The following is a 23,537-nucleotide window of genomic DNA, read 5'->3' on the forward strand; positions in this document are numbered from 1 at the left end:
CATGTACACACTAGGCAAAACTGCCGTCGATTTTCAGCTTCACACTAGGCAAAACTGCCGTTGATTTTCATCTTCACACTAAGCAAAAATACCTTTGATTTCCATGTTCACACTAGGCAAAACTGCCGTTGATTTTCTTCTTCACACTAAGCAAATATACCGTCGATTTTTATCTTCACACTAGGCAAAACTGCCGTTGATTTTAATGTTCACACTAGACAAAAATGCCGTCGATTTCCATCTACACACTGGGCAAAAATACCGTTGATTTCCATGTTCACACTAAGCAAAACTGCCGTCGATTTTCTCCTTCACACAGGGCAAAAATACCGTCGATTTTCATCTTCACACTAGGCAAAATTACCGTCGATTTTCATGTACACACTAGGCAAAAATGCCGTCGATTTCCATCTTCACATTAGGCAAAATGCCGTCGATTTTGGTTTTCTATGTCGACGTCTTGCTTCACATTTATTTTTTGTTTTATTCGCCATGACCATACACAAGGACCGAAAAATCTTCCCGCGCTCTGATGCCGACGTTATGACGTCACGTCGCATCAAAATCTATCATTTTTTTTCCACTTGTTTAAAGAATTTCTCAGAATGTTTCGTTCAACACAATTGTCAAAATTCATCGTCTCTTCTATATTTCTTAGACGTTTCTCTCTACATGTATCTAAGGATTTTCTCAGAATGTTTAGCTCAGTTTAATTAAGAACACAATTGTCAAAATTCATCGTCTTTTCTTCTTAAAACATTTTTCTCTACACGGCTTTCTCAGAATGTTTCGTTCAGTGTTACGTAAGGCCACGTGCTGACCTGAAAATTTCCCTCCGTGATACCATGACATCTTTACCTTTCATGTCGTCTTAAAATAGGCAAAAACACCGTCGATTTCCATCTTCACACTAGGCCAAAATACCGTCGATTTCCATCTTCACACAGGGTAAAAATGCCGTCGATTTCCTCCTTCACACAGGGAAAAAAGGCGTCAAAAATGCCGTCGTTTTCCTCCTTTGATTTCCATCTACACACTAAGCAAAATTACCGTCGATTTTCATGTAAATCGACGGCAAAAATGCTGTCAATTTACATCTTCACACTAGGCAAAATGTCGTCGATTTTGGTTTTATATGTCGATGTTTTCCTTCACATTTGGCAGAAAAATCGTTAATTTTTTGTTCTATTTGCGTCTTTAAAAAAATAATAATAATAATAATAAAAAAATCCCACATTGAGTTCCTTTAAAATAAATTTCATTTCTCAAGGAACCCCTGAAAAAAAAAAATTATTTTCATCGTAATGATAGGTTAGATAAGATGATGTATATATTACATTATTACAATAACCAAGAATAGGTCGCGCGTGTTTGATTATATTACGTATATGAAATTAAATAAAAAATCAAAAGTGCATTACCTTATCTCACTTGTTCTCGCGGAACCCTTAGGGACCTTTTGCGGAACCTTAGGGTCCCAGGGAACCTGGTTGAGAAACGCTGGTCTAGGGGATGTGGAATGCCTTGGATCTCATGTAGCAGAAAATGGAAGAGTCGGGCTGGAAGTAAAATGTCGAGTGTGGGAAGCAATTAAAAGTCTTTTGTGGAAATGAAAAGTGTCATGAAAAATATATGTCTAGGAAGGGACAAAAAAAAACATGTATCAAGGAGCGATTTGACATATGATGCTGTTACTGTATGGGCCAGAGATTTGGAATTCAAATGGAAGCAGAAAGAAGGTATCTAAACTTGTTTGAGATGACGTTTTCAACAAGCATGGTGCGCGGATTACAAAGAAGCTGCAAAGCCTGGTTGACCATCACATCTTAAACATGTAGTTAATTTATATTTCAGTGTGAAACAAATCTATGATTTCTCTTTTGGCAAGTACTGTATGTACAATGTAACTATACATCTATGTATATACAGTATGTACACACACACTAACACATGAGTATAGCCAAAGATAATTTTGTTCCTTTCAGTTTTAAATCAAATGAATAGTGAACAAGTTTTCACAATGGGTAATCATCCAAACAATGTTCTAAAACTTTACTCAAGTCCTGCTTGTAACTTCAGTAATTTTGCTTTGAAAAACTCTTGTTCTATGTACATTCAACATAAATAGTTGTCAAAAATGAACACGTTTCACTGTGATTGTTTATATTTCATAAAACATGAATTTAAATTGAGACTCAGACTAATAGCAGATGCATCTCTGATTGTCAGGCGCGGATCTAGGAACAAAGTTTGGGGGGGGCCCGACGGCAGAATTTTCGGTTGTTTAACGAGCATTAGCATTACCGTTTCTCCACTCACGGGATTCTTATTTGTTAATAACTGGCGGACTGACCTAAATGAATGGGCATAACCATCTGCTCTAGGTGCCAGTGTTTCTCTTCGGATTCAAATGAGAGAGGAATTTTGTATCTTATCAAAACTTTATTGAAAGTAAGAAATTAATAGCTAGAGACCTAGAGACATTAGACCTCAATTTAAATGTAGAATATATATATAAGACAGTAAGCATTATACTTTATATCATTACCTATAATAGTAGCCTTAAAAGTAACATGCAAAGGTTATTACACTGAAAGGATTATTCACACTGCAGCCTAAGCAAAGAGAAGACGGCGGTTCCATAAATGATACAATGATAATAAAAATGGATTATAACATGGATTAAACATGGATTATAAAAATGAAATAGTGAACTGAAATGAAATCGGGCCAAAGGGCCAAAGCCAAAAGGGGGGGGCCCGGGCCCCCTGGGCCCCCCCCTTATATCCGCGGATTGTTATGATAACACAGTAACCTTATTTCTTCCTTCTCTGGGTAGGTGTTACATTACATAAAGACTTATCCATCATCTTATCAGTGATAAGATCAAAATTATTTTTAGAATACCCATTGCTCACTTAGATTTAGTGAATGTGTTTTAATTCTTCATGTAGGGCTTGCCAAAATGAACATAACTTAAAGACCTTTTAATATAACTCCTAATTAATCCCTTTTTATAGTTTTCAAAACATTCGCCATTACCACTTATACATTTATCCGATTTGGTATGTTTGCAATACACACTGGTAATAAATTCACCGAAGTTGGAATCCATAAAGAAATTAAAAAGGAAGTTAAATTGTGAATGCTAATCCTGAATTCTCTTGTTAACTGCCATCTTAAGGCTTATGAGAGATCAAGGATGAGAGATCAAGGGAGTGTGTGCAGATAAAAATATCATACCTGTATCTACATTACAACTGGGGGCTTACCTCAATATCCTATTTTTTTTTTTTTTTTTTTTTTTTTTTTTTTGACATAAAGGCCTGGGCAAAGAGGACCCCGTGGGGTGACCCCATCATGCTGGACATGTGGGTTTCCTTCAGGACATCTGAAGGGCGTCTCTGTCATAAAGATTTCCAGCATTTCTCCTAATTATCTCAATTATTCTAAATGTTGGGATGTTAGTGAACAGGCTGGTTGCATCCAATGAGCCTATGAAGCCGTTAGGTTTATTCAATATAAATTCATCTTTTGATCGATGGGAGTTGGTGTCGGGTAAGTATGGAGAGATTGCGCTGTGAAGCTTTTTGGTAACATTATAGAAAAGGGTAGGGATTTGAGAAATAATGGGTCTTAGTGGGTTCTAACATTCCCATAAAAATATACAGGGGAGTAGTCACCGATTAGCGGGTCAAGCCTAATTCCACCCGCCCTAGCATTCACTCCGGAGATGAATTTATTAAATTTCTTCTTTAACACTTCAGCTAGATTATGTGATTTTTTCTTAAATTTCAATAATAGTGACCTAATATCTATGCAAACCTTACCAGTGACCGCCTTGCTTGCAATCTGGTTGCATGAGATGTGTCTACAGCCTTGGGAAGGTTGCGCCTTTTCTTAGAAACCGTATGCATTCTGAAATAATATTTGTGCTTTTCTCGAACATACTATTTACGAGCAAATGAACTACGGTTTGAAAATGACGCCCTGTCGCCATCTCAAATTGTCTAAGAACACAGAAATTCATTGAGATAACACAAATGAGTTATGCAAAAATTTAATCCACGATATTTTCTTGCATCATACTTCATACCTTGATTAATACCTTGATGAGATTAGTAGACCCACCATTTACAGTGATATCTCCATCCAGGACTCCAAGACTGATATTAGGATGTCTCTGACTTCAGTCAGTAGACATCGGCAAAGCTCGATGATTTGTCCAGTGTTGTGTACATAGACAAAAAGGTGAGTAACTACATTAGGCAGAGGCAAGGCACGCAACATGAAACTCCAAACAATGCAGTAACACAAAGCCAGTCCACCATACAATCAATACTTCCATCATTCATCGAAACCATACAGTAAGTGAGGAATAGTCCTGTGCTCTTAAACCTAACCTAACCTAGGCTAACCAACCTAACCAAACTAACTTAACCTAATCTAACCCAAACAAACCTAACCTCACCTCATCTAAATTAAAATTAACCTAACAAAAATTAACCTAACCTAACAAACCTAACCTAGCTAAACCTAAGCCTAACCTAACCAAACCTAAGCCTAACCTAACCAAACCTAACCTTACCTAACCTACTGTAAATTAACTCAACCTAATTAAACCTAACTTAACCAAACCTAGCCTAACCTAGCCAAACCTAACCTAACCAAACTTAATCTAACGTAACCAAGCCTAACGTAACCAAACCTAACCTTACCCAAGTTAATATATTTTATCATCAAACTTACATAATAACTTAGTTCGGTTATACAAGGCATTGTTGGTAATTTACTTTGCACGGGAGGGATGGGGGATAGCAATTCGAATGTTCCGCGCAGAAAATGGACTTGAACTTATTCCTTCCTTTTTTTTTTTTTTTTTTTTTTTTTTTTTTTTTTTTCTTACTATAAGCACGGAAAGAAACGTATTATCCTACGGAACATGACGTATGCTATCATGTGTTCCGTAATAAAGTATTTGCGCAGAAAACGGAACAGAATTTGTCCCGTTTTCACCATGTATGCACGAAACGGAACCTATAAAACCACGGAACATTTCGTGTGTAATCATTCCGTTCCGTGTTCCGTGATATGGCGTTTGCTCCAAACCTCTTCGTGTCGACTCCAATGATTTCAAACCAAAAGACAATAGAAGAATTAAGGGGATTGTACCCAGTAAACATGATTAAAATGGGCCGTTTCTGGTTTCCTTGCGGCATGTTAATTAAGGCAGTTCGGGTTCTGTTTTGCCAGCTAACCGTAACGGGGCCAGTTAAACGCTGCCATTTTATAACCGACTTTAAATTGTACCGTTATCATACCGGAATGCTGCCGTTTAATCATAACGTACAAATGGGCCAGTTCTGGCCCAGTTAAGGTAGATTGCAGTGTTTATAACGTTACATCTCGCGCCATTCCATCAACGGAGATAAGTTCCGAGCCTTCGAAGCATGCTCTGAAGCAGTGTGGCCACTCCTTGGCTTTTTTCCCAATATCTTGGCATTTTTGCCATCAACTTGGAATCTTGGAAATCAACTATAAAAAATGAACAAATCTTGGATTTTTTCGCCAATTTGTAGACAATTGCTTAAAATATTAGTTTAATAATAGAATATTCTCTTTGCCACTAATAAAGTATGAGGTACACTATGACTATGTTAACAACAGAGGACAAATTAAGTTTTAAATTTTAATTCATGAGATTGTTGAAAAGTTAAGGCTGGAAACCACGACTTGCCATCTAAGTTGTCTTCTATGAGTTGACGCGTTCATTACACGTTCAATACGTTTGCGATGTTTCTCTCCTAGTCTGCCAGTCCTCTCTAGCTCATAAGTCGTGGTATGTGAGACCTGTTGATAGTTATTCAACCCTACATGATTTAATTAGAAATCATTATGAGTGACTCTGAAGAACCAGGGTATAGTGGTGATGTTACCCCACCAAAGAGAAAAGCGAAAGTGACGTGGTATCAGCAGGCATTTAGAAAGGAATGGATGGAGGAGGAGGAACTGAAAGATTGGGTACAACCAGATCCTACTGACAAATATACTGTCTTGTGTACTGTATGTAGCAGCAAACTCAAGCATTGCAATAAGTCGTCTCTGATGGCACACAAAGTTTCCATGAAGCATGGAAAGTGAACCTCTTCAGGAAAAGGAAGAGCTTTTTCGATATGACTGCAAGCAGTTTCTAATAGAATTGTGCATGCAGATGAAAAAGAGATTTCCTTTTGAAGAAAATAGCCTCATTGCTATGTTAAAGGTAGTGGAACCAGCTGAAGCTCTTTCTACAAAGAGGGACTTGAAATCTCTTTGAAAACTTGCTGTACATTTTCCAACATTGATAAAGTAGGATGAGCTAGATTTGCTGCAAGAGCAATGGCAAGATCTTCTATATGCAAGAGACACACTTAAAGGCATAAGTTAAGTCAGTCTGCAACTGTTTTCTGGAATGATTTACTTTCAGTGAAAGATGGGAATAATAAAGAAAAGTTTAATCTTCTTGCAACATTTATGTGCAACTTATTAGCTCTGCCACACTCGTCTGCATGTATTGAAAGAAATTATTCCCAAATAAACCAAGTTAAAACTAAGCACAGCAACAGACTACACACAAATACAGTTGCAAACCGTCTATAGGCCAAGCAAGCCATCACAAGACAAGAAGTGACTTGCCAAAAGTGGGAACCATCTATTTCATTAATCAAAGATGTAAAGTTGGGTCACTGTCACATGAGATATAAAGAGAGGGAAGAGTCCAGGAAGAAGAGTAACACAGCAACTTTATATCATAGTGAAGCCGATGATGATGATAAGGAATTAGAGGAGGACCCTATGCCAGTATCCTTCTTCCTGCAATAATACCATTGTTTGTAAAGTATTTGGTGAGTAGAACTTCCTCTTCTAGCTAAATTTCCTATTTTAAATAAGCCACAATCCATTTCAAGATCCATGTCACCTTGTTTTTCGCAAGTATCAGTATAAAAAATAATCCTTGGATTTTCTTGGATTTTTTCGTAGGGTCATCTTGGCATTTTTACATTTTGTGAGTGGCAACACTGCTCTGAAGAGTTCCGATCTCACATTTTGAATCCAAAGAAACTACAAGAGCGGAGTGTTTTTTCACGGGCTGATATATTTTTCATTTTGCTGTGTCGATTCCACTTTTTATTACCAGGTAACAAAGCAATGACATAACATATACATTATAGTATAGTGATTACATTTCAGTGGCAGCAGTTTGTTTGGTAATGATTTTATAGTGGGTCTGTTGCATTAAATTTCCTTAGGTGAGCGATAATGTGTAAGTCTGGCACTTTATCAGTTTATCAGACACTGGGCCTATAACGTTGTAAGCTATCAACGCCAGCTTAAGTAAATTTGATTTTAATTCCTGAATTTTGAAATTACGTTAAGCAATATTATCATGCATAGTGTTGTTTATTAAAAGCCTCTAGACCTAACAGTTATTAAAAACTCCAAAAAAACAATTCTACACCTACACTAGAATAATTCTATTATTAATATTACTAAACTAATAGGCGCCTATAGTCAAAACATCTCAACCACAGCCTTTTTTATATCAGTTGTGGGCTGTATTTGATACTACTTGTTACTGTTACTAATACTAGTGAGTTGTGTTGGGTAAGGCTAGAGCTCTACTTATAAATTTATTGTTAGGTATAATCACTGAAGCATATCTGAGTTATTTGTTTATTGTGCTGTATAGAGCTGTATAAAATAATTCAAGTATTAAACAATTTAGTATTCAATATTTTTAAAAATTAGCAATGTCAATTTGGACAAAACGTCGAAAAATAAAAAATTATGTAAATCATCATTTAGAAAATATTATGAAGAAGTCTTCAGAAAATGTGGATATTGTTGATTCTAGTCATAACCAAAATGTTAACATTGTGAAAGTAGCACATAGTTTGCCATCTAGTTCTACTTATGTACAAAATACAGTTAAATATAAAGATAGTAATGAGGTACATCAAACTTCACAAGAGTCTTATAAAGAAATGGTTGGCTTTGAAATTGAGGAAGACAATACTATCCTGCATGATAGTGATTGTCATAATAATTATGATTCTTCTGACTATGATTATGTATCATCCGATAATGATGGAAATGGTGACTCACAGACTTTTCAAATTGAGTTGATGGATTTATTGTCCAGATGGGCAGTACAGTTTAATGTAACTCATATTGCACTAAAAGAACTACTTAAAATTTTGAGTCTAGTACTACCATACCTCCCTAAAGATCCAAGAACACTAATTAAAATAGGGAAGATTGATAAAATTGTGCAAATACAAGGTGGTGAGTATTATCATTTTGGTGTTGCTACTGGTATATTAAATCAGCTGACATACCGTGGTGATTTATTGGAGCTAGTCGTACTAAAGTTACAAATAAACATTGATGGTCTACCACTGTTTAAAAGTGCCAAAACTCAGTTTTGGCCTATTCTGGGGTTAATTCCAGGAACAGCAAAATCACAACCTTTTGCTATTGGTATATTTTGTGGTGATTCAAAGCCAGGTAGTGTTGAAGAATTTCTTTCTTATTTCATTGATGAAATGATAGAGTTAAAGGTAAATGGAATAAAATATGAAGATAAGACCTATCAGGTAGTTATAAAGGCTTTTGTTTGTGATGCTCCAGCACGATCCTTTATCAAATGTATTAAAGGGCACACTGGCTATGCTGGATGTGAAAAGTGTGACCAGTCTGGTGTTTTTGAGAAGAAAATAACATTTCCAGATACTAATGCACAGTTGTGCACTGACATAGCATTTGATGAAATGCATGATAGAGACCACCACAAAGGAGAATCCCCTCTTAAAAGATTAGGTGTTGGTCTTGTGTCTCAAGTGCCTTTGGATTACATGCACTTGTGTGTTTAGGAGTAATGAAGAAGCTGATTTGGCTTTGGTTGAAAGGACCATTGACTGTAAGAATAGGGAGACAAGTTAAAGATAGTATATCTGAAAGACTTCAAAGTTTAAGACAATTTATCCCCCGAGAATTTTCAAGAAAACCTCGTGGCTTAGATGATATTGATAGATGGAAAGCTACTGAATATAGATTGTTTCTGTTATATACAGGCTTGGTTTCATTAATTGACAGACTTCCTCTAGAGATATATCATAATTTCATGCTTCTATCTGCTCCTGTTCATATTTTAGCCAATCCCAAGCTAACTTCAACTCATTGTGATTATGCACAGCAGCTTCTATTGTCATTTATTCAGCATTTCATGAGATTGTATGGTTCAGAGTTTGTGACCTATAATGTACATTCTCTAATGCATCTTCCTGATGATGTAAAGTTGCATGGACCTCTAGATTAATTTTCATCCTTCCCTTTCGAGAATTTTCTTGGAGCTTTGAAGAGAATGTTAAGAAAACCTAGTGGTGCATTACCCCAAATAATTAGGAGATTAACAGAAATTTCAAATATAATGCAGCCTCAGGTTGCTGCACATTTTCATCCTAAAGGCCAACATTATGAAGGACCTGTCCCAGCTCAGTATCTACTTTCAAAATATAAACAGTATACTGAATTTCATAATGGGAAATTTGTCATAAGTAGAAAAACAGGCAACAACTGTTTTCAAATTCAAGGCACAGTATGTTTGGTTCAAAATATTTTTAGCCAAAATGATGAAATTTTTGTAGTGTATAAACGTTTCATGACTCAAGGTTTATTATTTGATTATCCAGTAGAATCTTCAAAATTGAATATTCATGCTGTTTCTAATTTACGCAGTGAATTGTTAGTAGCAAATGTTAAAGTCATATCAGGCAAGTATGTCTTACTGCCCAATTGTGCCAACTCTGCTGCAATTCCTCTAATACATTCATTTTAGCTGTCATTTTTATCTTTTATGTAAAATTACATTACAGGGTGCGGCAAAATTATGGCAACTCATTCATTTGCATATAATTTTATTGAAACAAAGAAATTTCAAAGAACGACAACAAATAACATTAATATGGACCTTTGGCACTATCATATTCAAGCGGTTTCAAAGTGGCCTCCTTTGGCGGCGATACAAAGCCTCAAACGCTTCTTGAAATTTTCGGCGATGGGCCGCAGCTCCTCCGGCGTGATTCTGTCCCACTCCCGGCGCAACGATTGCTTCAGCGACTCCAAACTTTTGTGGGGCTTAGCACAGGCCCTGGCCTCCAGAATCGACCATACGCTGTAGTCCATCGGGTTTAGATCCGGAGAGTACGGCGGCCATTCCTCAGATGTGATGAAACCCGGAAAATGGGCTTTGCACCACTCCTGAGTCGTTTTTGCCCTGTGGGCCGGAGCGGAATCCTGATGGAACATCCATTCCGCATTGCCAAAGTGCTGCTGGGTCCACGGAAGTACCACGGCCTCGAGGATGTCGCGTCGGTACACCTCCTTGTCGATTTTGACCCCCTGTTCCACGAAAACCAGGGGTGTCTTGCCGCTCGCGCAAATTCCGCCCCATACCATGACGGACTGCGGATTTTGGCGGTGTTCGATGATGGCCGAGGTGCCGGGAGCCTCTGCGGACCAGCTCCTGTCGTTTTGGCGGTTGTGTGCTTGTTCCACGTTGAACAGCTTCTCATCCGTGAAGATGATCCGCTCCCACTGCTGACCTGCGGCCCGGCGAATGGGCTGGCGACATCGTTGCAGCCGTACGCGCTTGTTTTCGTCTGTCAGGAGCTGAGCTTTTTGGATCTTGTAGGGCTTGAGTTCGAGCTCCTGTTTCGCCATTCGTCGCACTGATCGGTCGCTGATGCCAGTTTCACGGGCGATTTTCCTCATGGAGACCCTCGAATTTCGCTGGACTCGCTTCTTGATGATCTGCCTGTTCCTGGGAGTGTTGACGGTGCGTTTTCTTCCTCTTCCTGGACGGTCGCCTTCATGACCAAGCTCCTTGAACCACTTGACTGCTTTTGAAATGACATCTTTACGAACACCGAGCAAACGAACAATGTCACATTGACGTTTTCCTTGACGATGCAGCTCCAAAATTGCGTTACGTTTGTTTGCCATTCTGAAAAAATAGGAATTAAGCGTTACAAACTTGAGATAAACATAACTAGTACAAAAAAGTACGGAGAATTCAGTATAACAAAGATTATTTGGCTGCAATAAAATATGTTCGCGGTAGGACAAATTTAATTTGGTTGCCATAATTCTGCCGCACCCGATAGAACATTGAAATTGGGATTTTGTCTTAATTTATATATTCTTTGTTTCATGAGATAGTATTATTCTATGAAGATTTATATGAATATATATGGTGTTATACCATTTGGCTGAATCATTTTACCAAAGGTTGGGATAATGCATATCAGGTATTACTAAAAATTATAAAATAGTCATGTTTTGAGAATGTCTGAAACCCACTTTTTGACCTACCGGTGAACTGTAACTGTCAAATGCCAATATAATACTATGGATTAATATAGTATTTTTTGCCCTATTACCCCTCAAGCCTGTATATACCTTATTTTAGCTTGAACCCAAACAATTAATCTACATCATTCTATATATTTTGAGAATATAGTAATAATTAAAGGTATTAAACTGTGTTTAGAAAGACAAAAATATATGTACTATTAGTGGGTATTTTAACTTTAAATGGAAGTGTTCAGTGCAAATGCAGTAGAAAATATCCAAATGTTAGATACACATTTTTACCAGTAATGTTTATTGTTAAAAGTAAAAGTAAGTTTTCACTCGGTGATGCCTAGAAACATTATCATTTTAAAAATAGATAGGGTTGTTGTTTCAAATAAATGATTTCACGTAATACACAATTTAACCAAATGTCAATGCCTAAAACAAGGTTAAACTAAACTCTCTAGTAAAATGTAAGCTATGAATATAATTATTTGTTTTCTGAACATGGTTAGAACTTATCTGCAGTCAGATATTTCTGTCATTATTGATTTTATGATACTATATCATATATTTTGATTTATTAATAATACTATTTGCTGCCACTTGAAATTTTCTTTATGCTGTAAACAATACCTATGCCTATGCTAATGTTAGCCTTTAATTGCCACAGAATGTATGTTATTGTCGCATTCACCAATAATAATACTGTTGAGATGGTCCCCAGTGGATGGATCCTGGGGCAGGATGAGACCTGGTGGCCAAAGAGTAAATCATTGACAGCAATTACAAAGATGATAAAAGATAGGGTGGTGCCAGACCACACATGGGAGAGGCATAAGATGCGTGTCATCTGTGCGGCAGGTATGTAATATCTGATCATTCTTGGAATGACATAATTAAATTTGTGACATATGGGCTGATTAACTCTTAATATATCCCCTCTCTGATTTTCCTTGGTACATTCAAGTTAAGTTTTTGTAATTGTAGTTGCTGTCGATTCTGTAATTGAGTATAAAACTTATTTTTAGACATTTTAAATGCTGAAGATATATCATATGTAAATTGATAAATAAATTCAGTCAGTTAAAATGATAAGAGATAATTGTTTCCCCCCATAATTATATCTCTTGATGAGACTTGAAGGTAAATATTCTTTGGTGGTAAATGAATGTTAGAATACATTCATTTGCAAAGATTTCATTTGATCTAATTCTAATAATAAAGTGTCCACTAAACTTTTGATTGGGTTTTTTTGACTTTACAGCTATTTTCCTTATTTATTATATCACCCCTTTGAATTCAGTTCATTTGCTGATTTTTTCTTTTGTTCTTAAAACTGCTGATAGTAAGTTACAAAGTATCTGTGTTCATTTTTTGGGTTATGGTATCTTTTGATTTGAAATATTCTCAGGTTTTGTAATTGATAAGGCAGTTAAAAAACATGTGCCTCTTTATCACATTGGCTTTGAACAATTTTGAAATAATTCCCTAGAATTCTCCTATAATCTTAAATTATTTTTCTCCAATAAAACTCGTATGAGGTTTTTGGTATTTTTTGCCCTCCAGATACATATGAAGATGGAAGACGGAAAGCAAGGGAGGCTGAAGAGACAGATAACCCTGTCAGCCAAGGTGAAGAGGAGCTTGGACGAGGAGCAAGAAGGTATAAATTGATTTCATGTACTTTTAGCTTATCAGGTATAGCTGGCAGATAGCTGCGATCTGCAACTCCGAGCAAAAATATGATTATTTACATAATAGAGTGAAGGAGAAGTGTGAGGGGAGATAAATTGACAAAACCATAACCAAAAAGAGATATTACAATCTACAGTTAGTCGTCGACTTACGACCTATGCGACTTCCGACTGATCGACTTTACGACCACGAGATAGTGCAATAATATTTAACATTTAATAGAGTAATAGAATTGCAATGTTATGCCTGGCAGTGCAGTACAATTATTTTGCACGCCGCGAGACGCGAGTACGATAGTTTTGGCAGGTTACCGGCAGCATCAGCCTCCCTCTCATTCAGGAGCATGTGGTATTTCTGACTTCATTTATGACAAGGATTATATCTTTGAATTTTTTGTGCTTCAAACCCCCATGAAGATGTCTAAAAGAAAATTATCTTTCGATATTTCCAAGCCTGCCAAGAAACAAAGAAAGGTAATTGATCTTGACACGAAAATGAAAGTGATAAAACATTATGAAGGAAGGAAGAAAGTTAATGTGATAGCACGTGAACTTCAGTTATCACATTCTACAGTGTCGATAATTTTAAAAGACAAAGAGAGGATCTCAATTTTGCCTTGGATTTTATATTTTAATATGTTTTGCAATTAATAAAATGTAACAGTAAAACTTTTTTATGCCTAGTCTGTTGTCGATAACAATATATTCGGTACAGCATATTATATTTTAAATTTTTATGTTTTGCAATATTTTCGGTATAGTACGTAAACGAAACGAATGTTTTGAAATATTTTTTTCCTAATTTTGCCTTGCATTATGTATTTTTATGTTTTGCAATTAATAAAACATAACAGTAAACTTTGTTTAAGCCTAGTCTGTTGTCGATAACAATATTTTCGGTACAGTACGTAAACGAAAAGAATTTCAATGTGTTTTGAAATAAAAAAAATTCCTAATTTTGCCTTGCATTTAGTATTTTTAATGTTTTGCAATTAATAAGATGTAAACTATACAGTACAATGATTTTAATTTAACCAACAAAAAAGTATTTGTAGGTCAAAGATGACAGGACTTTATTCAGTATGCGTAGGCCTAGGCTACGTTTCCTAACGACAATTATAAAAAGAATAATGAATATTAAACAACGTAGCTCAAAGATGATAAGATTTTATTCAGTATGCATACGTTTCCTAAAGAAAGTCTGATGATAGAATAATAAAAATGTTAAAAAATACAGTATTAAATATCATAGGTCAAAGATGATAGGATTTTATTCAGTATGCTTGGCCTAGGTTACGTTTCCCAAAGAAAATCAGATAGAATTATAAAAAAGGTTTAAAAAATACTATACAACATAGTTCAATGCTAAGATTATTTCAGTATGCTAAATATAATACAGAATATACATGTATACAGTAACAAAAATAATATTTAAAGGGGAGTATATACTGTATATATATAAAGTCCGACTTGCGTCCATATCGACTTACGACCTGTCTGTCGGAACCGAACTCAGTCGTAAGTCGACGACTACCTGTATTATTTAATCAATGTGAATTACTTAAAGAACTGAGATGGAGCAATAACTATATATAATAGGCAGATTTGATATACAAAACAGGACATCCTCTAAAAGGGTAATAAATGAATGAAAAGTTTCTGTCCTGATTTATCTTGTGCCGGCTTTTCTGGATAATATATAATCAAATATTTTGGTTGAAACCCTTATATATTGTAAGTATATTATCCTAATTTTGCAGGATAATGAAGCTGTTATTTTTATATTTGTGAGTATAAATTAGTGGGAGGTGATTGGTGCTTTGATTGGTGATGGGTAACTTTTGTATTGCTTGTAAAATCCTATGCTTATATCTGACTTTAAATAATTCCTTATATTTAGTAGTTGGTTATATTACTCCATATACAAGAGATATATAATGGGATAATATTCGGATTTTATTGTTGTGTTCTTGTAGTAGGTAAGGTGTACTTAGTTACTGTGATTGTGGACCAAAATATTCAGTAGAATTACATTGATTTTAATTTGCTTTTCATAGGTATACATTTTTCATTTATTATTGACTTCATTCATTGTATGAATTTTAGAACTTGTGTGCCCATATTTTTGGTGCATACCCAGCTTCATTACTTATTTCAGATGTGATTTTCCTTATTGGATATTAATGTAGAAACGTTTTTTTTGTGTATTGTTTAGGAATGGTGAAAATCATGTTCTTTATTATAGGGGTGATTTGAATTTTTTGCAGGATTAGATCAAGATACCCTCCTAGTAGTGACGAGGAAGAGGACTATGTTCCAAAAGCAAAAAGAAAGTTGGCCAAAGCACCTGCAATCCAAAAGATGCCATCAGTTGTGTCAGTGAACATTGCGCAATTCGACACGTTTGACGATGCAGCGGGTGTGTCTGACATATTAATTGATACATCCAGCCTAGCTCCAACCAGTACCCCAATTAGAGTGTCAACAGCACCCATTAGCTCAGGTATCATGTTCGACAATGCAGGGGGTGTGTCTGACATATTAATTCATACATCCAGCCTAGCTCCAACCAGTACCCCAATTAGAGCGTCAACAGCACCCGTTAACTCAGGTATCTGTTTATCTGTTAAACCTATTTCAGTCAATTTCTATCGAAAAAATAATATATTCAAAATTTCTTGCTTTGTTTTAAAAAATTATTCTTAGCACTAGTTCTGGTGGTAACTTTTACTGGTTTGAAGCTATGCCAGAGTTATTAACTTTTCCAAATAATATACATACATATACCAAGGCTTTTTCCCCCTTTAAGGGGGGTAGCCAAAAAAGAACAAGGCATAAAATCACTCCCACCCTTTCCATCCCCACACCCAACTCCCCTCCACCCTCCCTCCCATCTTAGCCCTCCTGGATGATTATAGATGATAATATAGATTCTAATGGATAATAATATAGATTCTATGGATGATAATATAGATTCTATTTAATTTCAATTAAGGGCTGCTTATCATTTCTGTCATATGAATGATTGAATGTACTTCTCATTCTCAAAAGTTGTGAAATAATTTATTTTTATGCTAACCGGATGAGCTTAGTATAATGTTAATATTTTTTTTGTGTAAGATGCAAGATAATTTTAAAAATAAAAAGTTTATTGTATTCATTTTGCGTATTTTACCCTTTTTGCAGCGCGAGATGTAGAGTTTCTTACCATTTTAATGGAATTGAAACATGATCTGGAGGAGCTATGTGCTGAGGTGAGAGCCTGCAGGGCAGAGCTGCAGAAGCTCAATAAAACGAGCGGAAAGGTTGATGACGCTGAGCTTCCAATGCAGTTGCCACTCACCTCCTTAGAGGAGTTTGACGTATTCGAGGGCTGGTTAAATGAAGATAAAAAACACCAAAAGATATTGGTAAGAACGTTTTTTCAATGTACGCTAGCTTTTCTGAAATTATCTAGATTAATATGCAACAAAAAAGGAGTACCATTCAGATGCATTTAATCATTTGCCAATTACTTCTGTTAGAAAATTATGATGACTCTGTCCAAATATTGTATTTACCAACGTTTCTTATATTGTCTAGTGTCTGTAGAACGTACCTTATTTATTGTCATGTTTTACACGAGTACATACAATAGCATTTTAAGGATTGTTACTGGTAATTCTGACCCAACTACGATTGTGTCATTTTAGAGGGCACATTTTGTTGCTGCAGTTATTTTCTAGTAGGTGTCTGTTTTTAATTTATTATTGCTATTCGACTTTTAAATACTTTTTTTAGGCTCCATCCTGCTCCCTAACCCGGCTTCTCTTTCTAATAATTGTCTCTGCTTAAGTTTGTCATTCATAGTTCATTTCTGTGTAATACCTCTTCTACTTCAGGAGAAGAAGCTCTGCTTGATTGGAGGCTTTGACTTACGGGACTGCGTCAGGAGGATGGGCTCTTCGCTACTAAGCCACCTGCTCCAGGTCAAATTCAACTGGATTGGAACAAAGGGCTGGAAGAGCAAGGATGATGCGGAGGCAAAATGGGGTTTTAAATCCACAACGCTGTCTACAGTCTGGATTGGTATGTTTTATCTTTCGTCTAAGAGAACTATTTTTTTCATGAATATTGATATCGAAATACTGGTGATATGTATGGGGAATGAATAGCATCATTTTCGTTAATAATTTTTTATTCTTATTTACAGTTTGAGATTGTTGAAAGTGCATCAGATGCCCCTTGTTATATTAAACGAATAACCCGGGTATATGGGGTCCATTGGGGGGTTGTTTTTAATAATGTCAAGATTCTATATATCGACCCTATTTTGGTTTACTTGTTAGGGTGCTGAAATATGGTTTTGGGCACAATGATCACTAACGTAATTTATTGAAGTTATTAGCTATAGGTGTTTACACTGTCTATTTCACATGTTTCTGCATGATTGTTTTTTTGTTATATCCCTTGTGTCTTACTTTAGTAGGCATTTAGATAAATAAGCGTCGAATTGGATCTATTTCTAATACTATGCATTTCTTGCAAGCTTGTTAGCAAGCAGTACTTACTGAAACCTAATCTTAGTATCAAAAAACTTATAATTCCCCGTAAACGTTTTGAACTTTTATGTACAGACGCTCCTCAACTTACGTTTTAGTTACGTTCCGAACGGCCGAACGTAAGTTGAAAATGAACGTAAGTTGTTACTGTACTATACATCGGTAAATTCTATTACCGTATCTTATAAAACACCCCTAAATCATTAATTAAACACATACATTGTAAAATAATAACATTAATTTCAAATAGATTAAATTCAAGCAACATAAATTGAGATGGTGGAGGAGGAGGCAAGGCAGTTTCAGTTTGTCGTCTGCGCAATGTAGACAATGGACGCAGCGTCGTGTGCAAGTATCGTTTGAACTACGGAGAGTGCGGTAAACTAAAAAATTCACTCAAAAATTTTTTTTTTACAATTTTTTACCGTCAGTTCAAACATAAAATCGAAAAAACGTAAAACGAATGAACGTAAGTAGAGGAGCGTCTGTAGATCGAAGTCTATTTCTTTTTCAGCTTTCTTCACTCGTTTTAAGGAAAAATACTAACTTAGAGGTTCTGAATGTCTCATCAATTCTATTTGTTCAACTGATTTTTAAATATCTATTAACATAGTTAATTCTTTCCATTTTTCAGGTGCTATCCTCCATTTAACTTGCATTGAAGGTGCTGTGCAAGCCCATGTAGAGCAGGAAATCATGATTTATCTGAGAAATACCTCAGACAGATGTGGATCAGGCAGAAAAAGGAGAGAGCAGGACTCTGCTACATCTGTTTGATAATAGAAGTCTTAATTGGTCTTAGTTTAAAATAAGTATAATGCCATTAAGTCAGACCCAGTTGACACCTAGAAGTCAGATAACATACAACATACATAGTTCTTCTGTACAATTGCAAATAAAATAATATTTGTTAAATTTATATTTCTTGTTATTGTGTATTCACCTGGTCTTTCACCTGGTCTTTGGATCATGTGTCGGACTCGTGATCAACAGCTATTACTATATATTAGACATTTGTGAAAATGACAATTGGTTCTAATGCATTTGCCTAATTCCAAACACTAAATTAAAATGATCACATGTAAAATGAAATTCTGCCGAAATATATGACCAATTTAACGGGTGCTGAGAATTTGTTTCCAAATTTGTGTATGTCTAGGATATATGCGATATGCAAAATATCAAAATATAAGCTTATTAATATCAGACAAACGCCATGTTTACTATGTCTGTTTATAACGGACTGAGTTTTAGACAAAGGCTGTATATACATTGACTAATCATTTGTGTGTGTGTTAGTCACTAATAATTATAGTTTGTACATTCAAATTTGGCATCGTGTATATATAATAGTTATTCAAACAATTTTAGCAAATTTAGAAAATATGATTTCTCAGCATCGGTGATATTTGTGGTTAACCGTGAATGAGCCATTGCCGGGGGGATAACATTTGCCATAACTGGGCTGTATCTGTATATAAATGGCTGCGTTAAGGGAATCCCAAAAAGGCCCAGAACCGGCGCGTTGTGGCCCAGTTACGGCTGCCGTAACCGGCCCGTTATTGAACTTGAACCGGCTCCATTAAGGAAAACCTGAAACGGGCCAGAACTGGTCCCTTTGTTGACCAATGACGGCAGCCATAACCGGCCCGTTTAAAAGCTTGTGTGCAAACACTGCCGATGCCATTAAGGTTCCAAAACGGTACTGTTTCGGCATAATGGCAAGCCTGAATAGGCCCACTTTTGGCTAAGAGGGAAACCAGAAATGGGCATAAAGCGGGCCATTTCGGGAATGTTTACTGGGTATTGACTAGTAAATTAGGTTAAATAATCAAAATTGGGTGTGAATTTACTCTAAAGTACTTGTTTTAAGGATTTAGGAATGTCCCCTTTGGGACTACAGAGAGTAGGATGCCCGATCCTTTTTTTTTTTACACTGTGGCGGCATTCTTCTCCCCTACCACAGGGTTTGGCAAAAAAGGAAATGTTAATAATAAATATTCAGAGAAGTGGTACAGGGAAGTATTAAGATTTTTTTTTTGGAGGGGGGGGCAGCATAACGGAGGGACAGTCGCAGTATAATAAAATATTGTTTTTCTATGAATAGAGATTTCCTCCATCACAGACAAAATGATGTGTGGTTCTAATCCGCAGGGGCGCCCTATTTAGACCCTAAAGCATCAGCTGCATGCTACTGAGCATATTTTAATATCACAATAATATGCAGCCAATACCTCAGATGGGATATTAAATGAAACTGCCTTGCTGTGGATTTCCTGTGCCTTGCTGCACTGCTTCTGACCCATGGCGGTGAGCGAGATGCAGGGATGACCTGTCATCCAGGAGGAGCCAAGAAAAGTTAAGGTGGGAGGGAGGGGTAGGGGAATAGGAGTGGAGTATGTGAGCATGAAATGGGTGGGACTGGAGTATGTGGAGATGGAATGGGTGGGAGTGGATTTATGCCTTTGACTTTGGCCACCTCCCTTGTAAGGGGGAAAAAGCCCTTGGTATATATATATATGTAGCCTATGTAGATTGTTGCAAGACTTATTCCATGGCAATAGAAGACTTAGAAATTATAGCTACTCCTTAAAACTTTATTTTCTTTCTACTTTTTTTCGCTAATACTATAAAGAAAACTTTAGTAAATATTAACGAGTAGCCATAACAATATAAGTCTTGGTTTTATTTATAGAATTTCCATGTAAAACTAAACAAACAAGAATGCATGTTTAACAATATGCTACCTCAAAATGCCTTACAATTTCAACTGTGAACAATGTTTTATATATATATATATATATATTGGTTAAAGAACAGCGTTAATTCAGTATCAACTAACTCCTTTGTAGTTTTCACTATCTTCCGAATAGACTTCTTATAATAGAAGGGAAGTCAAACACGAGGATACTGACATCCATAGTATATTGCTAAGAAAATACTATACGGTAATATAAAATACGAGCTTTCGGTTGATGCTTTCAACCGAAACCTCGCATTGGCGAAGAGGACGACATCTGTTCACAATTCTAAAACTTGTACATGCCCAACAAAGTTCACACTAAAGCGACTCTAAACACGACTATCAAGCCTTAAGTCCCTCATTGACTATCTTTCCCTCATCCTTAAAAGAAATAATTAGTCCCAATATCCCTGAGTAGATCTTTACGTTTGAGGAATTTACTGCTAGATATTTCCATTGAGTATTTTCGAGTAAGTTGAACTTTTTGTATTATGTATCTTTCAAATCCAAACAAGTATATACATTCTACTCTACAAGTTTGTCCTCTTAGACAACAAATGCTTATTGAATACTTTACCACAGATTAGCAAATGTTATCCCTGTTTCAAGAAGAAGAAAAAATAATGATAATACAATAGCTAACAAGAAATGAAAACGATTGCAACAAATCAAAGAAAACGAGAGATCAATAAACGAAAGTTGTATATAAACAATAAGGAATGGAAAGATGAATATTTTCTATTTCATTTCCTTTTGTATATATAATAATATAATAATCCCAGAAGTAACTAATACACACCACAATACCATCACCACCAACATACAGTACACTGAAAAAGAGAAAAGGAGAAATCTTATTCTATTTTAGTCATCCCTAAATCTAACTGCGTATTCAAATTTTATTTAATTTGTGATTTTGAAAGACACTCATTAATGTCAATACTCATCACGGAAATACCCAGAGTCCTCAAAATAAGTTAGGCTTTGTATTTTTGTTTCTATTATTCAAGTATAAACACAACCTGCTATGCCAAAAGGACATTTATATCAGAAGTCATCAAAGGCAATTTTCTTTCGCATTTCTTATTTGCGGAGTCCAGCAATAAGATCAAGAACAAGGACGAAGAGCAGGACTGCGGCAGATGGAAATAAAGTTAGTAGTGTTAAACATCGTGACACTAAATGGAAAAGATAATTTGAAGGTTCTTTTGTATGAAAATGGTTAATGAAGCCCTGCTATGTAATTTACAGTCATAATAAACATGTCACAATATGTTTATGTGTAACTTACAGAATCTGATGGTCATAAGATAAATTAGATAAAGGCCAAGGAATAAATAACAATGCACCGTCATACATGCCAAGAGGTTTATTTACTTAAACATTCTAGATGCCATTTTAAGTTACAACCTTAAAGGTGAAAGGTTTTAACTTAAATGGCATCTAGAATGTATAAGTAAATGACGGATATGGTCGTGGACTTAGATTGTATAAAGCGGCATATATATGTTGCAATAAATGTATGTTTACAGACTAGGTTAAAAATTAATGTAAATATAAGTGAACCATTATTATATCTAATTTAAAAAGTATACTTTAATTGTGAGGTGTCTGAGAAGTATGGTGGGGGTTACTAGGCTGGATAGAGTGAGAAATGAGGAGGAGAACAGGGGTGAAAAAGGATTTGGGAGATAGGGTTGATGAAAGAATATTAGGATGGTTTGGACACATGGAAAGAATGAGTGAAGAAAGACTAGTAAAAGAGGTATGGAAGGCAGATGTGGAGGGAGCGAACATGAGGGGACGTCCTAGGATGAGGTGGATGGATGGGGTGAAGGGGGCTTTGGGGAAGAGGGGAATGTCTGTTGAGGAAGGAAGGGAGAGGACGGAAGACAGAGGTGAGTGGAGAATGGTTGTATATGGATGATGTTGTGACTGCATGAGGAGGAATGGGCGGGGGGGTGTTGGGTGGGGTAGTATGTGTGAGTAAATTTTGACGCAGCCCGAAGGGATTTCTCCCCGTCCTCGCCTTATATGCAAAGGGGGACGGAGAGGGGGGGGTTGCCGATTAAATGAAGCGGCCTTGCTGTGGATGTACTGTGTCTTGCGACACTGCTTCTGACCCAGGGCGGTGGGCAGGGTGCAGGGATGACCCGTCATCCAGGAGGTGCTCAGATGAGAGGGAGGGTGGGAGGGGTGTGGAGTGTATTTAGGGATGAAATGGGTGGGAGTGTTTTTATGCCTTTCCCCTTTTTGGCTACCTCCCTTGGAAGGGGGAAAAAGCCTTGGTATATGTATGTATGTATGTACTTTAATTGTAATATTATTAACATGTTTATAGATCATAAAATTTATATTCTATTTTGAAATAAAAGGGTTAGCCAAATTCATAAAACACATCAAGATTACACGTGTCGTGGTTAGGTTCGGACAAGCCAGGGAAATGAAACTCACAATAACACTAAAGCACACAAGATTTAATGAATACTGGGCTTGGAGGTCACGGACGAGGGCTCGTAGAGGGAAGGTCCGGAGTGAGGGCCTCCTTAAGTGTCGTGGGCTGAGAGCGAAGGGCCACTTGAAGCTTGGGGATGTGCCCGAGGCTACTTACTGAAGAGAACTGGAGCCGTCGAGGCGACTCGCTGGAGAGAACTGATCCCGTGGCGATTCGCTGGAGAGAACTGCTAGAGCAGAGGACTGCTGCTTGGAGTTGTCGTGCCCGGGAGAGAACTGAATTCTGAATTCCTAAGAAAGACCACCCGCTTGCGCGGGATCGGTTTTTGTAGGAGGGGAAGAATGTCTGTAAGAAAATGAATAGATAGTAGCGTATAAAAGAGGGCTATTGCCACCGGGCGAGTTGGCGAGCGATTTGGGGTAGTTGGTGGTCGTGGCTCGGGAGAAATGGACCGGGAGCTTGGACAGGGGTGGGGGGGGGGGGGCGACGCCGGGATTAGGATTAGGATTACCAACGAAAGTTTAGAAAATGGTAGGAGGTGTAGTAGCAGAGAAAGGTGGAAAAACGGAAAAATCTTTAGTGGGAGGTAAACTGAAATGAGAAGATGTAGTAGAAGAGAAAGTTAGAAAGGAAGCGAATTTTAGTCGAAGAAAAAGTAAGAGTAGAGGTTTGTGCGTGTGTTGTGGCTATGTTCGTGAGAGGTGTGT

At 36.7% G+C, this 23,537-nt stretch overlaps 1 protein-coding gene across 6 annotated transcripts; it reads left to right on the forward strand.

Moving 5' to 3' along the window:
* The first annotated feature begins 1,317 nt into the window (after window positions 1–1,317).
* On the forward strand, window positions 1,318–18,521 carry LOC143039447 (uncharacterized). 6 transcript variants are annotated; one of them, XM_076209503.1, is made up of 7 exons: window positions 1,318–1,739; window positions 12,068–12,258; window positions 12,964–13,060; window positions 15,359–15,702; window positions 16,278–16,501; window positions 16,973–17,159; window positions 18,267–18,521. In XM_076209503.1, exons 1-7 carry the CDS (start codon window positions 1,699–1,701, stop codon window positions 18,407–18,409), a joined length of 1,227 nt encoding a protein of 408 aa, XP_076065618.1. In that variant the 5' UTR covers window positions 1,318–1,698; the 3' UTR covers window positions 18,410–18,521. The 6 variants fall into 6 exon arrangements, with proteins under 6 accessions (XP_076065618.1, XP_076065622.1, XP_076065623.1 ...); XM_076209507.1 differs by having other exon boundaries at window positions 1,319–1,739; window positions 15,359–15,594; XM_076209508.1 differs by having other exon boundaries at window positions 1,320–1,739; window positions 15,359–15,510.
* Window positions 18,522–23,537: the final 5,016 nt, after the last annotated feature.

The sequence above is a fragment of the Oratosquilla oratoria genome, chromosome 26, assembly GCF_046742065.1.
Source record: "Oratosquilla oratoria isolate Oo_2021 chromosome 26, ASM4674206v1, whole genome shotgun sequence".
Classification (NCBI taxonomy): Eukaryota; Metazoa; Arthropoda; class Malacostraca; order Stomatopoda; family Squillidae; genus Oratosquilla; species Oratosquilla oratoria.